This window comes from Thunnus maccoyii, chromosome 11 (genome assembly GCF_910596095.1).
Source record: "Thunnus maccoyii chromosome 11, fThuMac1.1, whole genome shotgun sequence".
Lineage (NCBI taxonomy): Eukaryota > Metazoa > Chordata > Actinopteri > Scombriformes > Scombridae > Thunnus > Thunnus maccoyii.
Window position 1 is genome coordinate 21,472,583 of NC_056543.1, and position 20,850 is coordinate 21,493,432.

At 40.0% G+C, this 20,850-nt stretch overlaps 2 protein-coding genes across 7 annotated transcripts; one reads left to right on the plus strand and one right to left on the minus strand.

Annotated features, from left to right (window-relative positions):
* Positions 1 to 29: 29 nt before the first annotated feature.
* Positions 30 to 14,286, minus strand: LOC121907218 (amyloid-beta A4 protein-like). Of its 4 annotated transcripts, none has more exons than XM_042426650.1 (18): positions 14,078 to 14,286; positions 10,987 to 11,154; positions 10,739 to 10,868; positions 10,509 to 10,621; positions 9,829 to 10,019; positions 9,499 to 9,743; positions 9,137 to 9,304; positions 6,896 to 7,029; positions 6,636 to 6,710; positions 5,162 to 5,320; positions 4,749 to 4,880; positions 4,466 to 4,565; positions 3,996 to 4,063; positions 3,666 to 3,804; positions 3,361 to 3,414; positions 2,608 to 2,699; positions 2,344 to 2,490; positions 30 to 2,181 (listed from the first exon to the last, which is right to left on the minus strand). In XM_042426650.1, exons 1-18 carry the CDS (start codon positions 14,135 to 14,137, stop codon positions 2,080 to 2,082), a joined length of 2,277 nt encoding a protein of 758 aa, XP_042282584.1. In that variant the 5' UTR covers positions 14,138 to 14,286; the 3' UTR covers positions 30 to 2,079. The 4 variants fall into 4 exon arrangements, with proteins under 4 accessions (XP_042282584.1, XP_042282585.1, XP_042282586.1 ...); XM_042426651.1 differs by having other exon boundaries at positions 4,749 to 4,877; positions 14,078 to 14,284; XM_042426652.1 differs by lacking the exon at positions 9,137 to 9,304 and having other exon boundaries at positions 14,078 to 14,284.
* si:dkey-192g7.3 lies at positions 13,112 to 20,773 on the plus strand. 3 transcript variants are annotated; one of them, XM_042426662.1, is made up of 6 exons: positions 13,112 to 13,648; positions 15,392 to 15,473; positions 17,790 to 18,107; positions 18,464 to 18,511; positions 18,960 to 19,046; positions 19,165 to 20,773. In XM_042426662.1, exons 2-5 carry the CDS (start codon positions 15,431 to 15,433, stop codon positions 19,043 to 19,045), a joined length of 495 nt encoding a protein of 164 aa, XP_042282596.1. In that variant the 5' UTR covers positions 13,112 to 13,648; positions 15,392 to 15,430; the 3' UTR covers position 19,046; positions 19,165 to 20,773. The 3 variants fall into 3 exon arrangements, with proteins under 3 accessions (XP_042282596.1, XP_042282594.1, XP_042282595.1); XM_042426661.1 differs by lacking the exon at positions 13,112 to 13,648 and adding an exon at positions 14,374 to 14,466; XM_042426660.1 differs by lacking the exons at positions 13,112 to 13,648; positions 15,392 to 15,473 and adding an exon at positions 14,307 to 14,466.
* The last annotated feature ends 77 nt before the right edge of the window (positions 20,774 to 20,850 follow it).

Here is a 20,850-nt window from a genome sequence, read left to right on the forward strand (position 1 = left end):
TTTAAAGATGACAGACAGCCAAAAAAATCTATATGTACATTCAAAATTTTATTCATGGTATAGTGAGTGTAGAAAGCTTCTTCTTACTCTAAGCAAATGGTTCATTTAACTACACAGAGGAAAGTCACTGAATCAATGAGGAGAGAAAAAAAAAAGCATCATATTTTAGCACTAGCCTCCAAAGACACTCAGAGTGAGCGTCAGTACAAATTTTTAAACATTCACCTGATTAAGAGCTTCTAGTGTGTCTGTACATGTGTGGATAAGGTGTAGAGAGGTGATATGTGTTGTATTTCTATGGTATAAATGCAAGTCACATTCATGTTCACTGCCTTAATAACTTAATTTAAGGGATATGTGTCTCTGTGCTGATGTGAGATGTGTTCATCCTCCCAGTTGATAGTAACTCTTCACCTCTACTAATAAGAGACTTAACAGATATGCAGGGAAGGGATATCAGTCACAGAAGCACTGTACATGTATACACAGGAAATGTAGAAAAATAGAACGTGTATGTGAGATTTGGTGAAGGAATGTGTACGAGCGGTGTGTGTAAAGAGGGGACCATTGGGAAAACTCTGTGTAGGCCCGACAAGTCCCGTCTATTTATCAGATACTCACACACGAGAGTCCCATAGTGCTGCACTGTAAAATATTGCTGACACAGCAAGAAAGAGGGTAAACATGAAAGATGGGGGTTAGGAAAGAGTGACGAACACTTGAAGTAAAGGTAAAGGTTTGATAATGAAACTGGGTCACTGAGAACTGGAGCTCAATCATCTGAATATTTACAATCAAGAGAGACAGAGGAATGATAAATCTGGAATGATACACTTTCTCAAGTTAGATCCTGATTCTATTAAAAACCCAAAAGTGTAATGACAAGTGGAATTGGCATCAAAGACTTAACAGCAATAATATTTGGTGATAATAATCAGACCTCTAAAAATGACAGAGTGCATAAAACGCAAACAGTAACACAATCATCTTCCTTTCGGATACTATTACACTTCATATTTTACATATAGAGTATTTTGCCCATGCAGCTAACACAACAGTGAAGCATGGAGATGAGCATAAAGCAAAGATTCAGTTAAAGCAAGTCTGTGTGACAACAAAGCAGACCAGATTCTGAATACTCTTTTCTTCTTCATATCACAAGGTCACAAAGAAGACACTAGAAATGTACAATCCTGCTAAAATATCTAGTAAGAGGACCGCTTCCTGTGGACCTCAACATACAGTATACTGCATCTGTCATCAATATTGCCATGCACTACATATACTTACAGCGAATCTCTGTCTTAATATATTACACATAAAAAAAAATCAGAAAACAAAACATTCAATATTTTTAACATTTACATATTTTGATTCTGTATATTTTTTCTGCATTTTTTTTCTCCTTTTTAAAAAACAAACCTGAAACATTTGGGCTTTATTCTTGTGGAGAAGGCGCTCTGAGAGCCCCTCCTCCTCCAGTTAACAGCTCTAAGAGCTGTTGTGTCATCAAGTACAGCACAGCTGTCATCTGAGAGCGGGGAGCGAGACTGTGTGAGGCAGCTTGAGAAAAAAATGGAGCGATGAGGGAGTGACTGGGAATTTAACTGCTGGGTTTTTACATGTTTCTGGTCTCAGCTGCGTGTGCAGTACTGAAATGACTCCATATAAATAGTCAACGGGGTGTTGGTTTTTCAGTACAAACACTGTCAAGTTTTCATTGTGGTTGACTGAAATGTGCAGGTGAAACAGGGTTACCCTTGTCTGACAAATTGCAGGTAAATTTATGCTCAAGTGTTGCTCTGTACAATCAAGGGATCTGGGATTAAGAAGGCTTTGTTCCATATCATTTTCCTCTAGCCCAAACCCCTGACTCAGATATAAATTGGTTTCTTTTTCTAACCTTCAAGCAAGATAAAAATCAGCCTTCGCAGCACTCTTCGCACCGTTCCCTCCCCCTTAACAGGGTGAGAAACTGCAGGTGTAAGGGCTAAGGGCAAGAGACCAGAATGGAACAGACCCTAACAGTGAGAGTGTGGGTTTGGGATAAGCCTGAAGAAAGTGTCGACGAGCAGTTCTTTAGTTCTGCATCTGCTCGAAGAATTTGTAGGTGGGGTTCTCATAACCGTTCTGCTGCATCTTGGCCAGATGACGTTCCTCTGGTGTCACTGCTGCGTCCACCTAGGAACAAGCAGAAGGGATGGTCAGCAAAACTATTTATAATAGTATTATGAAATATTTTGATAAAGACACAAAAGAACACAGTGGATCTTTTATACACAAATCAACACTGATCTCTGTTCTGTATTTTATACAAAGCCACCTATTCATTCAGCCCTTTACCTCGATTACACCGTGATGAATAGAAGTATACTGTTTCTTCCTCAGCATCACCAAGGTGATGACAATGACGGTCGCTATGACAACCCCTCCAACCATAAGCCCGATAATGGCCCCTTTATTGGATCCCACATCCTCGGCGAAAAAGACCTGCCATTAAAATAAAAAGGGACTATTCAATGTGTACAAAGCAAAGCGCAGACCTGCAGGAGCAAAAATAAATGCCATGATGACGTGTGTAGTGCTGGAATCAGCTGGTTTTCATACCAGTTTTTGATGGTGAACTTCGTAACCAGCACTTTGTCTCTCCTCAGTGTCCATCCGCACTTCTGGCATCTCCTCTGGCTTCAGGGCAGAAACTGACACCAAGGAACATAAAGTGCATTATAAAAACACACATTCAATGGTGAAATACAAACTCCTTGTCCACCATATATGCTATATTTCCAATGTGTTTGTATTGTGTTATTACACTCACATTCAGTCACAGTCACACTCCAATAATTATCACAGCCTGATCTTGATATTAATGTTGCCATATTTACTCAGTATTCAAAATCTAGCTAAACCTAAAAGCTTTTTCCAGTTTTACTAGGGCGAAATCCTTTCAATTCCCAATATGTTTTCCAGTAATTAAAGCCTGCTGTGGAGTTTTGCACCACTAATTGTGCTGCCAAGCAATGAAAAAGAACTGGTGGCAAGTAAACAAGGATGTTGCAAAATACTTTCCATTTTACATTTCTTGAGAAAGGAAATTCTTTCAACATGTTCTTTGGGTTTTAAAGATATATAAAGTGTGGCTGGTGAGAGACAATTAATGTTAACATAACTTTTTTTTCTTAAGAGAACTCAACAGGGCCTCTTCACGTTCTCATGCTACGACAGCTTACGGTACATTTTTAACTTGTCGTTCCTCTATGAGGATTATGTTGATGCATCATCAAAGGTACTATGAGTTAATTTCCCAGTTCGCCCAGGACTACTTGCTTGTGGCCATACTGGATCAAGAATTACACATACCAGGTCGTGTGGGGAGCCCTCTATCCGGAATTGGACGAGCATCAACAGGTTCAACTGCAACATTTAGAAAGAAAATTAAAAAAGGGGACAAAATGCAAATTGACATATATATTAGCTCATCACTGACACAGTTTCTGAAATGTTATGTCATTAATACTCTACACTTTGTTAAGATTAAGTATTTTGTTGCTGTACCAATTTTCTAATGAGGCTTTATACTCTCAGAATAATTTTTAGTCAGTGAATATCTCATTTTATAATACAAGACTAAGTCTGTGTACTAGTCTACAATCTGTTTGTGTTACCGTGGTTCTCTGTGTTGGGCTGATTGAAGCTCTCAGGGTGGATGAAGCCCAGTCCGTCAAGGCCGGGCTCCATAGGAGCAGAGCTGTAGGCCTGATCAGGCATCAGAGCGTCATTACCGTAACTCACCCTGCCGTCCACCTGGAAACACAGAGCAGCATTAATATGGACTCCACCAATCCCCGACCACGCCTGCATCTAAATTTCTCCCTGTGCATGGCAACTTTGTCTTGTACCATTCTGAGTAGCAGAGATGATTCTATTTATATATGTGAGAGAGGTTCACGCAGGACAGACTCCATGCATATGTGAGTGGTTGCAACCAGACTCACCCGCCCGTCGCTCTGCAGGGAGGAGACTTGCTGAGACAGCTCAGACTGAACTCTCTGCATTATGACCGCTGGAGAGAAAAAGGGAGTGAGCGTGAGAGAGAGAGCCCCAGCATGATGATAAATGAGGAGGGAGTGGTGGGAGTGAGACAGATAAACAAAATAATTGCCAGGTGAATTTCATACGGTGTCCCGATTACTGAGAACAAGCTATCTGTAGAGACACATGCTATGTGTGTCTGTCTCATCCAACACATTATTGTTCTCATACGAGAAATAAACGGCAATAAATGTAATGATGTGAAGATTGCCAGTAACAGTCTCATAAAAACACAACCTTTACTCCCTTTTATTAATAGGACAGGCTCCCTTATGAGTGGACACATAGAAATTTTTATGGTACTATAATGTTTTAAAATCTATGAAGCTCACTTCCTGACTGATTGTGCAGACGTGAAAAAAACAACACTCACAGACTTGATTGTGGATCTCATTAGCCACACTGGGCACTTTGTAGAGCAGACCCAATGACTGATTCATCCTCTCATCAATCACACGTAGGTGCGTCAAAACCTAAAAGGTGAGAGGAAAGTTGAGTACGTTCTGGTAGAAAGGGTTAAAGTACATCTAAAAAAAATATACACTAAGAATAGGCCATGCTAAGAATTCACCAATACAAACATTTAAAATCCTTTCATCACATTAAAGGTTTAGTGGGGATAAAAGTTTTGGCATTGTGTGCATGAGGTAGCGTACCTGAGGTCGGATCTGTGCGGCCTTCTTGGGATCAACTGTGCGGACATGCTCATAATGTTTCAGCGTGTGCTGCCTGTCCTTCTGTTCTGCGCGGACGTACTTCTTCAGCAGGCTCAACACCTGACGAGACTGCTGGTAGCAGTGTTGTATGTTGTTAGTGGGATTATTACACTCAGAGCTGCATTATAAATATGCACGTATGGTGTGTTTTTATTCTATATATTTCATACCTAACATTATATAATATACTTCATCTTATTTGCCAATTACTACAACAGTATAGTTTGACACAGGTCCTATTTAATTAATTTATCTGTGTACATACCCATGAGTTCATGTAACAGTTTAATGGCTTTTATTGAATAGTGCAGAAGGATGTGTTTGTGTTTGTGTTTGTGTGTGTGTGTGTGTACCCGTGGAGGGTTGGCCTGCAGGGCACTGAGGTAATTTTCCAGAGCCAGGCGTCGGCGGCTATTGAGCAGAGCTTCCACCCGGGCCATGTGGGTCTCCACCAGCTGCTGCCTCTCTCCTGCTGCCTCCTGCTCCAGAGCCTCCACCTTCTCCTGGAAGTGCTGCATGTCAAACACATTTTAAACACACACAAGTAGGCTTTAATGGTAATAACATGTAAAAGAAGTTGACAAAACTCATGCTAAACGTGCCAGAAATGGGACGAAAACCCATTTAAATGGTAAATAGACTGTACTTGAACCACTCAAAGCACTTTTACACTACAAATCACATTCACCCATTCACACGCTGAATGGATGCAGGGGCTACCATGCAAGGTCCCAACCTGCCCATCAGAGGAAATCTAATCATTCACATACATCCTCACACTGATGGCACAGCCATCAGGAGCAATGAGGGGTTAAGTATCTTGCCCAAGGACACATCGACATGTGGACTGGAGGAGCCGGAAATCGAACCGCTAATCTTCTGATTAGTGGACGACCCGCTCTACCTCCTGAGCCACAGCCGCCCCCAACTACAGTATATACCTCATTAAAAATACTAATTTTAATTACACAGCTCGTTAACAGTCCTTCATCATTTTCACCTCTGAAGTAATTTTCTTTTGACACTAATATATTTTATTGATAAGTTTTACATTTACTGTTATGAATTTGCACATGTTCTGACATAAAGTTTACTTTATGTCACATTTTTCATTAAAAATGTGTTCTGAAATTTTTTTTTTTCCTGTTATGTTTTTCTCTAACCTGACGCACCAGATGGTTTGCTACACAGAACCATCTGAGATGTCTTCCTTGGCAACTGTTTGGACAAGGGCAGGCACTTTCAAAAATACTTGGCAGGTGACTGGATGAACCATCTGTCCATCACCGTCTTTGCAGCTGGATTCATGAGATCACAAGATAATGTGAGAATCCTCATAGGACGCTGACTGGTACATGACTTGAAGCCCGACAAGATGGATTCTGGCCTGATCTCTTGATGTTGTGATGTCACAAATCCAGCTCCATAACAAGATAAGTTTTTCTCTACTTTAGATGTTAATCTCTTAACCTACATTAAAAACACAGTAAAATAAATGACACATTTTCCAAGTTATACCTCTGTTCCCTAATATACATGTGTTAAAAAAATAATTTCTGCATGTTTTATATCAGATGATTCTCTTTTGTCTTCCTGTAAAACATTACATATAAAAACATACCTCACTTTAAGCTTGACAATTAAGATTTTTACTGAAACCTGTGACTTTCAATTATATTGATCACTTTGTGACATTTTGGCCAGATATACTCAGATATTTTAATAACAAACACGTCAGAAGACAGAGGAAGTTCTAGTGTGTGTCTTTGACAGCCTTTTAAAAGTTCTCTATAAATAAAATGTATTATCATTATTATTGTGTCATACCTGGATGACAGCTTTCTTGTCAGCGCGAGGAAGGTTCTTGGCCTGTCTCTCAGCCTCCTCCCACTCTCTCATCACCTGGACACACAGAGCGTCATGTCACGGACAAAAGCAACCATTTCAGACTGATAAATTCAGGTTTTGTCACATCAGATCAGACACCTTCAAAGGTGCTGGACAACAGGAGTTAAAGAGAACCACAAGGCACACAGAGATGTTCAGGATGTAAATGTTAAGCACGCTACACACACATTCACACATACCTCCGACATCTTTTCACGGTGCTTAGCCTCCAGGCTTTCCTTTGCCTTCTGGAAGTCAGTGTGCTCATTGTCATCCCCAGGAGATTCAAGGTACCGATCCACTGCATCTGGAGGACTGGGAGCCATGGTGGGCACTGGAGGAGAGCAAAGATGGAGGAATCAAATACAGGGCAGGGAAAGGCGGAAGAGAAAAGATTTGAAGCAGAGTGATTCGAGAGGATGGTGGGAACACAGGCGAAGAGGATGCATGAAAAGGTAAATGCGGGACAAACACTGATCCTTGTGAGTCTGAAACACACGACGCATTCAATAGAGGCAACGTTACACAGGATTCAGCTCGAGGCACATGATGAACAGTTATTACTTAAATTTAAGAGACAACATGAACACATTTAAACAACTGTGTTAATAATCACATATAACAGGTTAGGCACATACAGAAAATTGTTTTTAAATACACATATAAAGGACACACAGGTTCTCAGATGACAAAAGGTGATTAGTTTCCCAGTACAGGTGTGTGCATATGTCTGTCCTGAGATAAGATGAAAAATGCTGAGTCAGGATCAGGGCAGACGCTGCACCACTGAAGAGTGTGGTGGTTCACTTCACTTGGTGGAAACAGCAAATGGCTGCAACACTCAGCTGGTTGAGGCATCTTTACTGCCAGGTCAGACTACTACAGAGCTGCAGCATCAGATACAAGACCCTACTACTGCATACAACAGTGCAAGGCATGCAAACACATGTGCAGAAGCACTCTTGACATTCAAGATTCAGTATTTACGCTGCCTCGTCCACATGCTGTAATAAGTATGCGTCAGTTAGTGTTACTGGTCAGTAAATGATGAAATGAGAAAATGAATGAAGTGGAAGTGAGTCTTTTATGTGATGAACAGTTACTTCATCTGCTTACTTTCATTTCACTTTTATTACTAAGTTCAAACATCATTGGCCAAACTACAGACTGTGTCAGTGTAAAATGGCAATTTAAAGGATAAAGCTGGCAATAATAATTTTCTTATTGAAAAAAGTATCGCTTGCACACTTTTTGACCATGACGAAGATCCGAGTAGGATCGAAATGTTGTCTTGATGAAATTTTGTGGCTTGTAGTAAGGGTGCAGGCATTCATTTTTCATTGGTGCTGCTTTCTAATAGCCTTGATGTGAGTATAATTACTGTCTTTCAACTCATATTTTTCTTATAGCCCACAAATCCCATGAAAAGACCAAAATCAATGATGAATTGATCCTATTAACAAGTATGGTCTGTGTAGTCAAAGCCTGATATACTTTATTCCTCTGTGCCAGAGTACAAAATTAGCACCAGCGACCAGCCAAATGCCTGGTAAAATATGCAAGTGTTTGGTCAATTTGCTTCACTCACCAGCCAAAAAAACAATGGTCATCTATTGAGTGGCTGGTAAATTTAAACATTCATTAGCCATCTGGCTGATGGACAAAAAAGTACCCTGCTCTGTGCCATAGAGCTTGTTGTGCAAAAACAATTAAGAACACATGAATGAGCCACACTGTTGCACTAGGTGACAAGTTGCTTCATTGCAATAAACATGGGCGTTGTAGTTTATTTTGAATCAATCCCATATTCATCATCCAAATACTAACTCAAGAGCCAAATGTGTATTAATCCGCTGCTGAAAATAGTCCCCAACAAATGCCCTCTGTACTCCTGTTTGAGTAACACTTGCTAAAAAATACAGTGCCCACCTATTTCAGGAAATTACTTTTCTACAGTCTATCTGCAGTATATATTTGTGCATTTTTAAAAATTTAAGTCTTCAGGACAAAAGAACGGGCTTGGGGCTGAAACCCATACATCTTCTTTTCATGAGATTTGTTGACAATAAAAAATGTAGGATGCTTTATCTTTACCACAAAATTGAAGTCCCTTTCTTTGCTTTTTGTGAAAGGTACAAAAATATGTTATTCCAGGGAAATGGAAGGGTTCATGGCCTTCACTGTTTCTCTTTGTTTCCTCTCTCTTCTAATTAAAGATACGTTTTTATCTTGCTAAGAAAGTAATCCTATAAGACTAGATAACGAGCAACCGAATCCACTTGTCAGTGCTCTGAATGGTTAAGAGCCATTAGACACAAGAAAAGGAGAGACAGAGTGTTGGAATGAGACAGAAAGACAGTCTGCAGCAGCCTGAGGACAGGAATCAGGCTTATTAAGGGGTGGACACTTCAGGCTTTAGACGGCTCCGTCCTGGGACTTACACGAGCTGCTGCAGACAGCTAGGCAGTACTCCTCCGACTCAAAGTTATTCCTGTTGCCCCCACAGCCCCCAAACAAGAAGGGAGCACAGCTGCCCTTGTCAGGCACGAAGTACCAGCGCTCCAGCATGGCATGACACGGGCCTGACTCAGCTTGTGCCCAACAAACCGCTGAGATGTGCACACACACAGGTAGCAACACAAAATAAAAATTAAATATCAAGTGAAAATAAACGCAAAATGTGAGCTTCTGAATTTGATGAGTAAAATAAAAATGATCAACAAAACGACACCTGATCATAAACAAATGAATGAAAACATGTAAACAAAACAAATGAACGAGCTCCTCTCTCTTGATTTCTTACCTCGAACGACTTCCTCAACTGATTCAGTGGTGGTGGTGGTGGTGGTTGTCATGGCGATGTTAGCGCTGCGCTCATCGCTATCCCGTTCGCTGGTCACGTCGTCGTCCTCGTCTTCCTCGTCCTCCTCGTCTTCCTCGTCTTCATCGCCATCTCCATTCTCATCCCTTTCAAAAGTCTCTGCCTCTTCGTCCTCGTCTTCATCATCTTCAGTGGTGGCGGGCTCTGTGTCTGCCTGACGCGACATGCTGTGGAGAGAGCGGTTGGTTCAGTCTTTGTATCGTTAAGTGTGTGTGTGTCTCCGTGGCGATGAATGTCAACGAATGATGATACCTGTTATCGGTGTATTCAGTCTCAGCTCCGCCCCACCAGACGTCTGACTCCTCCCCGTCTAGCTCGACACTATCTGACTCTCGTTCCGCCTCCGGCGGACAGCAGACAAATTCCACCCCGCGGAAACGGTCAATACCACATGGTAACAGCATCCCATAGTCATGGAGATTCATGGAGCGGTCTCCGCAGGACTAATTTTAATAAAAAGCCATTAATCATAATAATAACTTCCTACAGCGTTTCTATGGCTCACATGTAAACAGCATCACAATGAAACCACACAACATTCAATCATTTCAATCCTTTCGAGAGCTTATTGTGGTAAACCTTGGTAACTGGAGATAAGGACCGTGGCCCCACACTAGTGCTGTAACTCTGATGTGCGGATTATTTATTATAATGGTCTTCATGGGTGACTGCACATTAATGAACAGTGAAAAAAAAGAGGATGAAAGGAACACAAATCAGAACAAAGTGGCAGAGAAGGTTGACAGTAGATATGAGTGGGGGTTGGGGTGTAATTAAGGAGTGCTGAGTCATTCAGCAGGAGCTTACAGAAGACCAGATGGAGAAGGCAGAAAACAAGTGAAAAGAAAAAGGCTACTAGCAGATATCCACATGTGGGTGCAAGGATAACATACATATAATATGAGGCTCATACAATGAGACAGAAGGCTCACCTCTTTGGCTACAGTGTGCCAGTGCAGGTGACTCTCACACTGGTCCATACGCTCCTGGTGCAGGAACTTACACTTGTCAGGAACTAGCAGGGCATCACTCACAAACTCCCCCACTGCAACAGACACATGCTTTGGCTGTTTACAGGTACAGTATTTATCCATTTACATGTGCATCATTACACACATATTCATGCTCAGTAACATACACCTGTTTCATTAAAGCTGCTTACCCAGGCAGCGGTATGGCACCACAATATGTGTGTGACTGCGGCATTGCTTGCGGCCTTTCTTGCACCAGTTCTGGATGCTGACGGGCTGGTTGGCCTCCACGACATTTGTGATCTGCAACTCTGGATACACCTGCATAAAAGAGAGAGATTGTTATATTCTTTGTTTTTACTACATAACCTGCCTTTCTGTCTTTCCTTCCATCACAGTTTCTCCGTCTCCGCAGTACTCTCTGGCTCCGTTTAAATACCTCTTGGCAGTACTGCAGGATGCCCTCCTTGGTGCCAATGCAGCTCTTGGTGCCAGAGGGGTCAGATTCCCATTTGCCACTCTGCACGTTGATGTGCATGTTAAGCTTCCCACAGAACATGGCCACCTGGGGCTCAGTTAGCAAACCCACAGAGTCATCAGCAGGCACCTGGACAAACAAGGAGAAAGAGAGGACAACGATGAGGATTGTTTATACCAAACTTGCTCAAGTATAGTTTAACAATAAATACCTCCAGATACAGTTTATGTATATTTAGACCCTCTCATTTTATTCTGCTTCTTCTCACATACAATCCTGAAGATACATCTGTTTTTCTATGTGGTATTGGGATTAACAATTTGTGAGGATATATGCCTCTATGAATTACACTATAGCACTGCACATTTAAGTTATTATATAAATATATAAACACTGGTTTAAGCATAATCCAGGCAAGATACGCTATTCATCCCTTTAAGCCCTTTGGCCAGAAAGCTGAGCATTACAGTCACAGGGCGGCACATGTGCCCCTTGTTAGCCTGCCTTTTAAGCTCAGTAAAGTTTTATTCAATTCCTATATTAGAGAAAGTGCAGAGCAGTGAAAGTGAGACAAAAAGATGAGAGAAACTCCAAGAACCACTGACTATTAAAATCCAGCTGTGAACCAATATGAGGTGCAAACAACCTTTTCTTTCAAATGACGTGGTCTAAGTCTTCTACTGTTGAATAGGACATAGCTGTCTGCACTTATTGTTTCTTCTTCCTTTGTGTTTGGGGGAATAATTGGAGGGAGTCTCGATGTTTTGAGTTCTGGGGACCCTTTATTTTTCTGGCAGACATCAGAAAAGACTGATGTTGCAATATGTTAGCCACCAAGCCATCCAATCTATAAATGACAAATTCAGACTTGATGCTGTGCTTGCTTGTCAAGTTCTGCATGTCATTTGCCTCCTGTGAGTCAGGATATATCCATCAATACTGTGCTATTCAATTTTGTCCTTTGGGTGCCTTGCATCATATGGCACATCCATCTTGTTCTGTTTAAACCTAAACAGTAAAACAGAAACTGCAGCAGTAAGCAGTGGGTGCATGAACCAACGCCCAGCTGAACACAGTGAGTCTTGTGGGAATATGATTTTACAGGCTACAGAATATAAAACAAAATGTTATTTAAAGAATATGTGATGAGATGTCAGCTGATAATGGTTGGCCCACGGCTGCTTCAAACCACATAAATATCAATATTATCCTATTCTTCACATATCACTGGTTCCTGTATCTCCAGTAACGTTCTTTTTTTTAAAAATGAGAAAGGGATAGCCAGGACATTGTTGCTGTGTTGGTTAATCCACAATCACACTCACTTAACCAGCTTGACTTGGTCTAGATAAAAGAATAAGCTCAAGACACTCCTTGTGATTATAAGGGAAAGTGGCAGCAGGGCATGCCAGTGCAAAAAGGTTACCACATTTAGGTATTGCTGCTGCAGGGCCTGTGTGACTTTCTATCATGACTCAGCCTGCAGGTGACAAAACATGCAGCACAGAGGTGGAATTGCAGAGGTCCAAAACAATGGCTGGATAAATAATAAGTCGCCAGACTACATATGAACTTTAAGAACAATGGTTTATCAAAATATTACAGCAAAAATACCAAATATATGTCAGCAGGAATATAACAGGAATAGCATAGTAATAGGAGATAAAAATACAACCAAGTATGATAAAAATTTCTACGAACGTACTCTTGAATGACACTAAATAGTAGAGCTACAGTATCACATACTATCATATGTATATATGGTGATATTAGCAGGGGAAAGTTCTTGAATGCTACATCAAATGGTGTGTCCTGTATAACTCTTCTGTAGAGACATCCACTGCAGCACGCAGGGGGTCTGGCTGGGAAAGCTACAGTGGGTGTGTTATTATATTGAGCCTGCAATGTAGTAACACTTTCCATTAGTTAATTGCATCTCTTAATCCAGAAAGGCAATAAGGAAACAGCAGTGTGCATGTAATGAGTTGCATATTGCGAAACAGGCCCTTTTCATCTTATTTTCAGCTGGACCTGAGCTGTGTGTTTTTCTCTGGTCCAGCGCAGCAGCAGCAAGCTGCAGGCGCCATCTTGCTTGTGTCAAACTAAAAAGACTGCATCCTTTTACCATTCTCCTCAGCAATACCAGCCTACATAATAACGGTTTAAAGGACAAACCCGTTCAAATCCCTGATAATGGTTTGTAAATATAAAACGGTGGTTGTAACAGTTCAAAAGGACAGACTATGGCTGTAACGGTTTAAAAGGACAGACTGAGGCTGTAACAGTTTAAAGGGACAGACTGTGGGTGTAACAGTTTAAAAGGTCAAACTGTGTCTGTAACGGTCTAACGGGACAAACTAAACAAACAAATGACGCTATGTTAGTCTATAGCGGTTGCCATGCCAATCCGTTTAATTTTCTGGTAAAAGCTAGCTAGTGTTAGCTTCCTAAACCCTTTTAACTGCACTAGTTAGGTGACTTAACACAGCTATCCAACCAGTAATAGGAAAGAAAACCAGAACTTCACTACTGTAACAGCTATGAGGGGGGTTAAAAAAAAACTCCTCGGACAAAAACAAGTCCAACATGGCAGAACCAAGTTGTCAATCACTGACATCTAACGGTAGGCCTTGGTAGCATTGCTAACATTACTGGCTTGCTAATTGTGCGCAGTAAATCTGTATACACCGTACACCTGGCACATTGATGGACTTCTATGACAAAAATGTTAAAAACTATCAGGGAAAATTCAATTTAACACCTAGTTACTGATTCAATCGGAGTGTGGGCCTCGGCAAACCCAGTAATAAATATTGGTAGCAGCACTGTTGTTACCGTTACACCGGTGGAGCGTTACAGCCTACGCAATAGCTGTAACATTTATATTTTAACCGTTATTCTAGCAAGTCATTATTCAGTTGTGACACGGTGGTTGACACTGTGGTCAGTTTGGTGCTTGCTGTAGCCACAGGCCCTCAGATGAGTTCAGCCAGTCCGGACTCACCGACACTCTCTCTCCACCACAGGCGGAGATTTTCTCCGTTGTACTCACCTCGGATGAGAGCGTCAAGGTCGCCACCAGTAACAGCAGAAACGCCGTGTGTTCTCCCATGCCGTCCTCCCGGTATCCAGTACTCCCGTTTTGTTCACGATTTTTCCGTTAGAAAAAAAATATTACAGCAGGTGGTTATGTGTGTCGCGGCAGATGAAGCGTCGCGATCCCGCTTATATCCCTCCCAGTTTAGCTCCTGACGGTGACGGAGTGAAGCTGGACCGTAGGGATGTGTTTGGATGGGGGCGGGGGAGTGGGCAGCGTAGGAGGAGGAGGGGGAATGGGGGGGCGTCTCCGTCCACGCAGACATGTAATAAGTAGTCACAAACTATCCTGGTTTTCATCTGAATCTGGATGCGGCAAAGTTTACACGGAAAATGAGAAACCAGGTAATTCATATTCCTGTTTATAAGATTCTAACAGTGTTCCAGTGGTGAGGTACATTTACTCAAGTAGGCTACTGAGTAATTTTGAGGTACTTACTTTACTCTTGCATTTCCATTTGATACTACTTTATACTTCCACTCCACAACATTTCAGAGGATTGTACTTTCTACTCCACTACATTTATTTGACAGCTTTAGTCACTTTTCAGATGAAGATTTGACAAAATGGAACAAGCTTTTAAAATTCAACACATTGTTAAAGATGAAACCAGTGGTTTCCAACCTTTTTGACTTTTGACGTCTTACAGAAAGCAGTGTGTAGTCGGGGTCACATTTCAGATGTCTATGAGTTAACAGCTCCACCAAATAGTGATTTTCCCTCTAACCTTCTCACATGGTCTCATTTCAATAAATGTTCAAATGATCCAATATTTCACCAAAAATCAGATTTATACTTTAACTATATTTTGCTGTTAATACTTATGTACTTTTACTGAAGTAAGATGTTTCATGTGGGACTTTTACCTGTAATTGAGTGTTTTTACACTGCTGTATTAGTACTTTTACTGAAGTAAAGGGTGTGAATACTTCTTCCACCACAGCAGTATCAACAGTTTCTAGTCATATGTGTGTAGTTGTGTGTTATGAGCATGTAAACACACTAATTGTGTAGTTACACAGAAAATCTCAATGACGACATATTGGGAAAAAGTAATATTCTCTTGTATGATAATGTCCTATCAGTTTGGGCATTACCGGAAATGAGTCTTCATATCCGCTACTATTAGTGTTGGACTTGGAAATAATTCCACACTTCCTCTAAGACTGACAGAGGAAGGTCGCACATGGACTGCTGAACTGCTCGTGGTTCGGGATTTCAAGATAGTCTACTTGAACAGCGTGACGAATTATTATTATTTTCACGCAGCATATTCTTCAAGAGATCGCGGAACCATCAGAGTGCAACATGAGGACTTTCCTGGTCTTGTTAATGGTGTTAATTGCCTCAGGTGAGCTATCACATGATTCACACTACTACAGCAGTAATATGGAGTTAAACATTAAGGGTAGGCGGTGTATGACGCATTGCAAACCCTGTGTGACAATATTTGAGAGGTTGTCGTCTTGTGTGATTGCTTTATGTTACCTTTTCTATTCCTGTCTCATTGACCATTTGTTTTTTGCAAAAGTAAAGCAAAAGTCCGTTTAGATTTGACTGTTACAATATATGGCTTACCAACTTTGAGAACAGGTCTCCCACTATTAAAAAACATGCATAACACAAACTTTATGTTTTCTTGTAAGAGGTGAAGGGTATATTCAGTGATAGATTAAATAACCTTTATGAGCATTTGTTAGATTTAACTGAGGAAATAGATGATTGTGAACATCTGTGAAAATCTTTATTCAACTAGCAACAAAGATTTATAGTAATGGGAAAAAAATGCTGTTTTGAAATAGTTTCAGCAAATAATGTAACATTGAGGCACTTCCTTGTTTTATCACTTGAGGTTTTTTTAAGCCAAAATCTTGCAACACTACTTGGCAGTGAGCCATCATTGATCATCATTTTAAAGGCGTGGTTGAAAGTCCAACATAAACTGTTAGGCATGACAAGGGAACCACCAAATCACATCTGTAGTCAATTATGTTAACAGAAGAGGTAGCTACTCTGTTAAGAGACCTATGATCAAGGTTTTACTATTAATCCAAAATGATTTAAAGTCTTTGACGCATCAACCACATCAATCCAGCAAACCATTGTCATGTATTATAAGAGAGTGTTTTTTCTCATTGTTTTGTCTTACTTGAGGAGTTTGGTAACAGGTTATGAATGAAAATGTATTTGACCTGTGTTGTATGAAGGTGTACTGATTTGATTTTTAAGATTCAGTGGTTTTAATTTTATGTTACTTTTTTGTGTCTGTCTTTTAACATCTTGTTATACTGAAAATAAGTGTTCTCACCATGGTTGTATTTAGATTCTCACTTAAACATGTTATCTCTCGTGTAGGTCTATAAAAAATCAACCCGCCCCCCCAAAAAAGCAAATCCTCATGAGGAATTTTAAAAAGCTTTTACTGCTTGCACATCCAGATTAATGTTCAAGTTATTGAACATGATACATGTTTGTCCATTAGTTTTAATTAATTACACCAAAAAATGAATGTTTGTCTCATTTGAAACCAAACTATGTTATTTGGTGGATATCAGTGGAAGTAATATTTAGGTCACATTTTTTGCACTGTTGCAATAATAAATACCTCTCTCTCTTTATTTGTGCACTTGAACAGAAATGCAAACAAAGCAAGACTCTGCAATGTCTGGTGAGAAGCAACTATGCAGTTGTGTTTGATTGGAGAGAATCAGAATAAGGTCAAGTTTGTAAAATCTGCACAGTAATTAGCTCAAATTGAGGAAATTTAGTTTAGGACATGACTTTCACATGAATTTGTAAATATCTTTGGCAGTTACCACACACAGAGAAAGGCGAGTGAGAGAGAGAGAGTAACAGCTGAGGCCATTTGGTTATCATCATTGTTTGACATTTACAACACCAAATAAGAGACATTCCTTCTAAAGTAAACACATTGCTAATGTGTTTATAATAAAATCAGCAAAAAAGGGAAACATGCAAAGACAGACATCATAAAACGAATGACATCGGTGTATGTGTGTGTGTGGATGGTGGACTACAGAAAGAAAAAAATTGAAGAGTCTGAGAACTGAGTGGGTTGATCAAAGGGGTAGTTCTTCCTTGCAGCTGTCCCCAAGTGCTTGCTTATGGGGGACTTGTTTGGTCTCTATAAATTAAACAGTACGATCTAGACATTGTCATGTCTCAACCTGTCTTTAATTCTGCTGTTCCTGTTTTATTTTGGTATCTAATTCTCCTCTCACCTCTCACCTGTTTCTCATTGCACTCACTCTCCTTGTCTATTTAGTATGTGTGATCCCTGCTCCCTGTGCCAGTTCATCTCAGCCTCTTTCGCAAGCATTCCAGCACTATTCTCCCACTTATAGCCTTCTATGTTTTTTGACCCCAGATCTGTTTTTTGTTTTGACTCTGTCTCTGTCTAGCTCTTTGTGTCTGGTTGCCCTCTCTGACTGCCTGTCCGTGTATCGAATCTGCCTAGTAAAGACTTTGTTTTTTGGAAATTCTGACTGTGTGAGTCGTGCATTTGGGTCTAGCCCTGATGTATCAGACATTTTGTCAGACCTGCTCTATGTGAAAAGTGCCCTGAGATAACTTTTGTAATGATTTGGCACTATATGAATAAAATTGAATTGGGGGGAAAAAACTAATTCCTATTTACATTTTCTAGGGGAAGAGGAGAAAACTATCAATGGCATCTTGGAAGACAGTGTCCTTCTGCCATGTTCCTGCCCCAACAGAAATTCAAACAAGGTGTTTAAGTGGCAGATGGAAAAACCAAAAATGACTCGGGTTTTCCAATACGATGAGGGCACTCCAAACTCCCTTGATAGATATGAGGGCAGGATCCAAACGTTTGTGGCTGAGAACAGAGAAAACTGCTCTATTCTCCTAACCAACATCACAGAGGATGACCAGGGGAAATACAACTGCATTTTTCACGAAGAAGACAAATACACCCGTCGCAGCGTAAATCTAAACTTATCTGGTGAGTCATTCATTCATTATGCATACCAAAGTATTTGATCATTCATTCACTCATGAATTTTACTTCAAGTCTTCTCTTGCTAGCAGGTTTCAGTGTTTGTCAGGTGGGTGAACGTGTCCCTACCAGTGTCAGGGTGTTGCTACCAATATTTTTACCAATCAATGAATCTCACCATTTTAACGTCACATAGTGTTTCTTGGTAAGCTCTATCCAGAGTTGGCAGGTTTGTGTGTTTTCTGCAACATGTGGTATGACAAAGAGCAGGTCATGGGAAATGGGAGATGAGAGATGGCAACACTTTCAGCTTACTCATTTCATATGAATGTTTGGTATCTTTTTTTTTGTTTTTTTTGTAGGAAAGTCCCATCAGAGGCAGTCTAAGCAGACCAGCAACCAACCCACAGGTTAGCTCTGAAAGATCTTGCCATAAGTTGCCATGAGTTAAATGAAAAACAATACAAGTAGAAGTTTTTGAGATGATTTAAAGATCACGTCACTGTGACTCTGTCATGAATTCTTGAGTTGTGTTGCCCAAATCCACAAACTGAAAGGACAGCTACAGAATCTCAGGTGAGGTTTGAAAATGGTTCACAGCAGATAGTTGGTTGAAACAGAGTAGCACATTACCTACAACTCATTATACATTCTTGCTGGGGATGGGAATTACATACAGCCCATGAATCCTCTTAGCTTAGAACAGGCATATTACTACACATATATTAAAACCCCTTAAAAAGTAATTATTGTTTAGTATGTGTAAAATAAAGTCTGTGAAATCAAATTAGTAAGTAAAAGAAATCACTTAGTCATTTACAGTGTCATATTTTTTGCAATTTTCTTCATTTTTCACAGGATCTGTCAGCTCCATGACACACTGGAAAAGCATTCCTGTTGTGGTGACGCTTGGATTTTCCCTGATATCAGAGATCTTCATCTAAGGTGAATTTGCCACACTGCACTGAAGTATTGTTTGTTAAACCAGAGTTGCACAACTTTTATTGCTGTCACAGGGTGATTAAGTGCTATTTGTTTTTCCATGTGTTTTTCTTTGATAAAGGGGCTAATCAAGGATAACAGGAACGGTGACTGATAACCTCTGTACCCTGACGATTGCAATGACCCAAGAGAAAGTAAAACAACAGTGTTAAAGATTTTTCCTCTGAATAGTGGTTGGTCATGAATGTGGCATCCTGCCAACAAAGACTCACTGACAGGTTACACCCTGTGTTCACGACGCCTGTGGAATGTTGTGTTTATCAAAAGGATTTCTATTTCGTGAACATTTGTGGATGTTTATAGGCAGGTGTCACAAAATGAAATTATAAATTTAAATGTGAGAAGTTAGCATCTCAGTCACAAACAATGTACAAAAAATTACAGAAATCATCACACAACAAAAATAGATTGATAGATGTGTGATCTAACTGTATCAGGGAACTGTGATGCTAAAATTCAGTCAGAAATGTGAATCATGTAATGCAGATATTTACAGAATGTGTACAGAAAATGTGAAGGCAGCTATATACTGCTGTGTACAGGTGCTTAATGATTTAACCCATTGCCCGTAACTGTATTTCTATTAGACTGGCTTTTTCAATCCCGCAAAAAGTTTAAGGTGACTGTAAATATACTGTTGTCATGCTGCACAATAAATATGGGACTGATCAGAGGCCTCCCATACGGGATAAGAATCTAAACATCTAAAGTTCCTAAAACTTTTGCACAGTACTGTATATATATATTTAAGGTTTGGAGGGAACCCCCTGTGCCATTTTTTTTTGACAATTACAACATATGACACCAAGAGGGAAGGAATGAGAATGATTTTTGCCAAGACAATCAAGAATTTTAAAATGTTTTTTAAATAGTTTACCATCTGTGAATTGCTGAATTTTGGAAAGTGGAACACACACTGCTGGTCCATATGTCCACTTTATCACTGGTCCCATATTATAGGGTTGGGGAAGCAGTAGCTCCCAACAGAAGCAAACTGAAGCAAACTGGGAAAAAGGGAAACGGAATTGTAATGAAATGACTCATGATGACTGTGTGGACGTCTTTGTGGTTAACACATGAGGTCAAAGAATTGAAATGAAACTGCAGTGCAGCTGAACAACCTTTCGTCAACATACCTCCATTTTAACCTTTCGTGTCTTCATGTACCATTTTCTCTTTTTTTTTTATGGCTACCTGCTTACGTCTTTTTGTATCCTGTCATTATTTTCACTTGTGCTTTTTGTATGTTCATAGTTTTGATGTCTGCAGAACAGCAAAAAGATGTTGGCACACACCATATTATTTGCCAAGGGATACTTGTATCATTGAATAGATTTCTAACAAGTACATGTTGAGACTGGTAAATGAAACTTAAGTAGAGAACAGTATCAGACTTATTTTTGTCTAGCTGAAAGAAATCTGGGTACATCTAGCATTGCATGAAGGAGAGACATTACACAGTACATTATATGTTTTTAAGATAACTTCATGACCCAAAATTAAGAAAAGTAATAATGTTTAATAGAGAAAAGCAGGTTACACAGAGCAATACTGTATAAATAAACCACATTCAATAAAGAAATGATTGTAAAAGAATTATAGAACCAAAAAGATCCAATAAACAATCACTTAAAAAGATAAATAAACAATGTATGAGACTCTTCAAACAACTCTTTGTGTTTGTGGTTAGTTAATGTGGAAGTTACATTATATTTATATTTGGGGAAGATTTAGAAAACATTTCTTT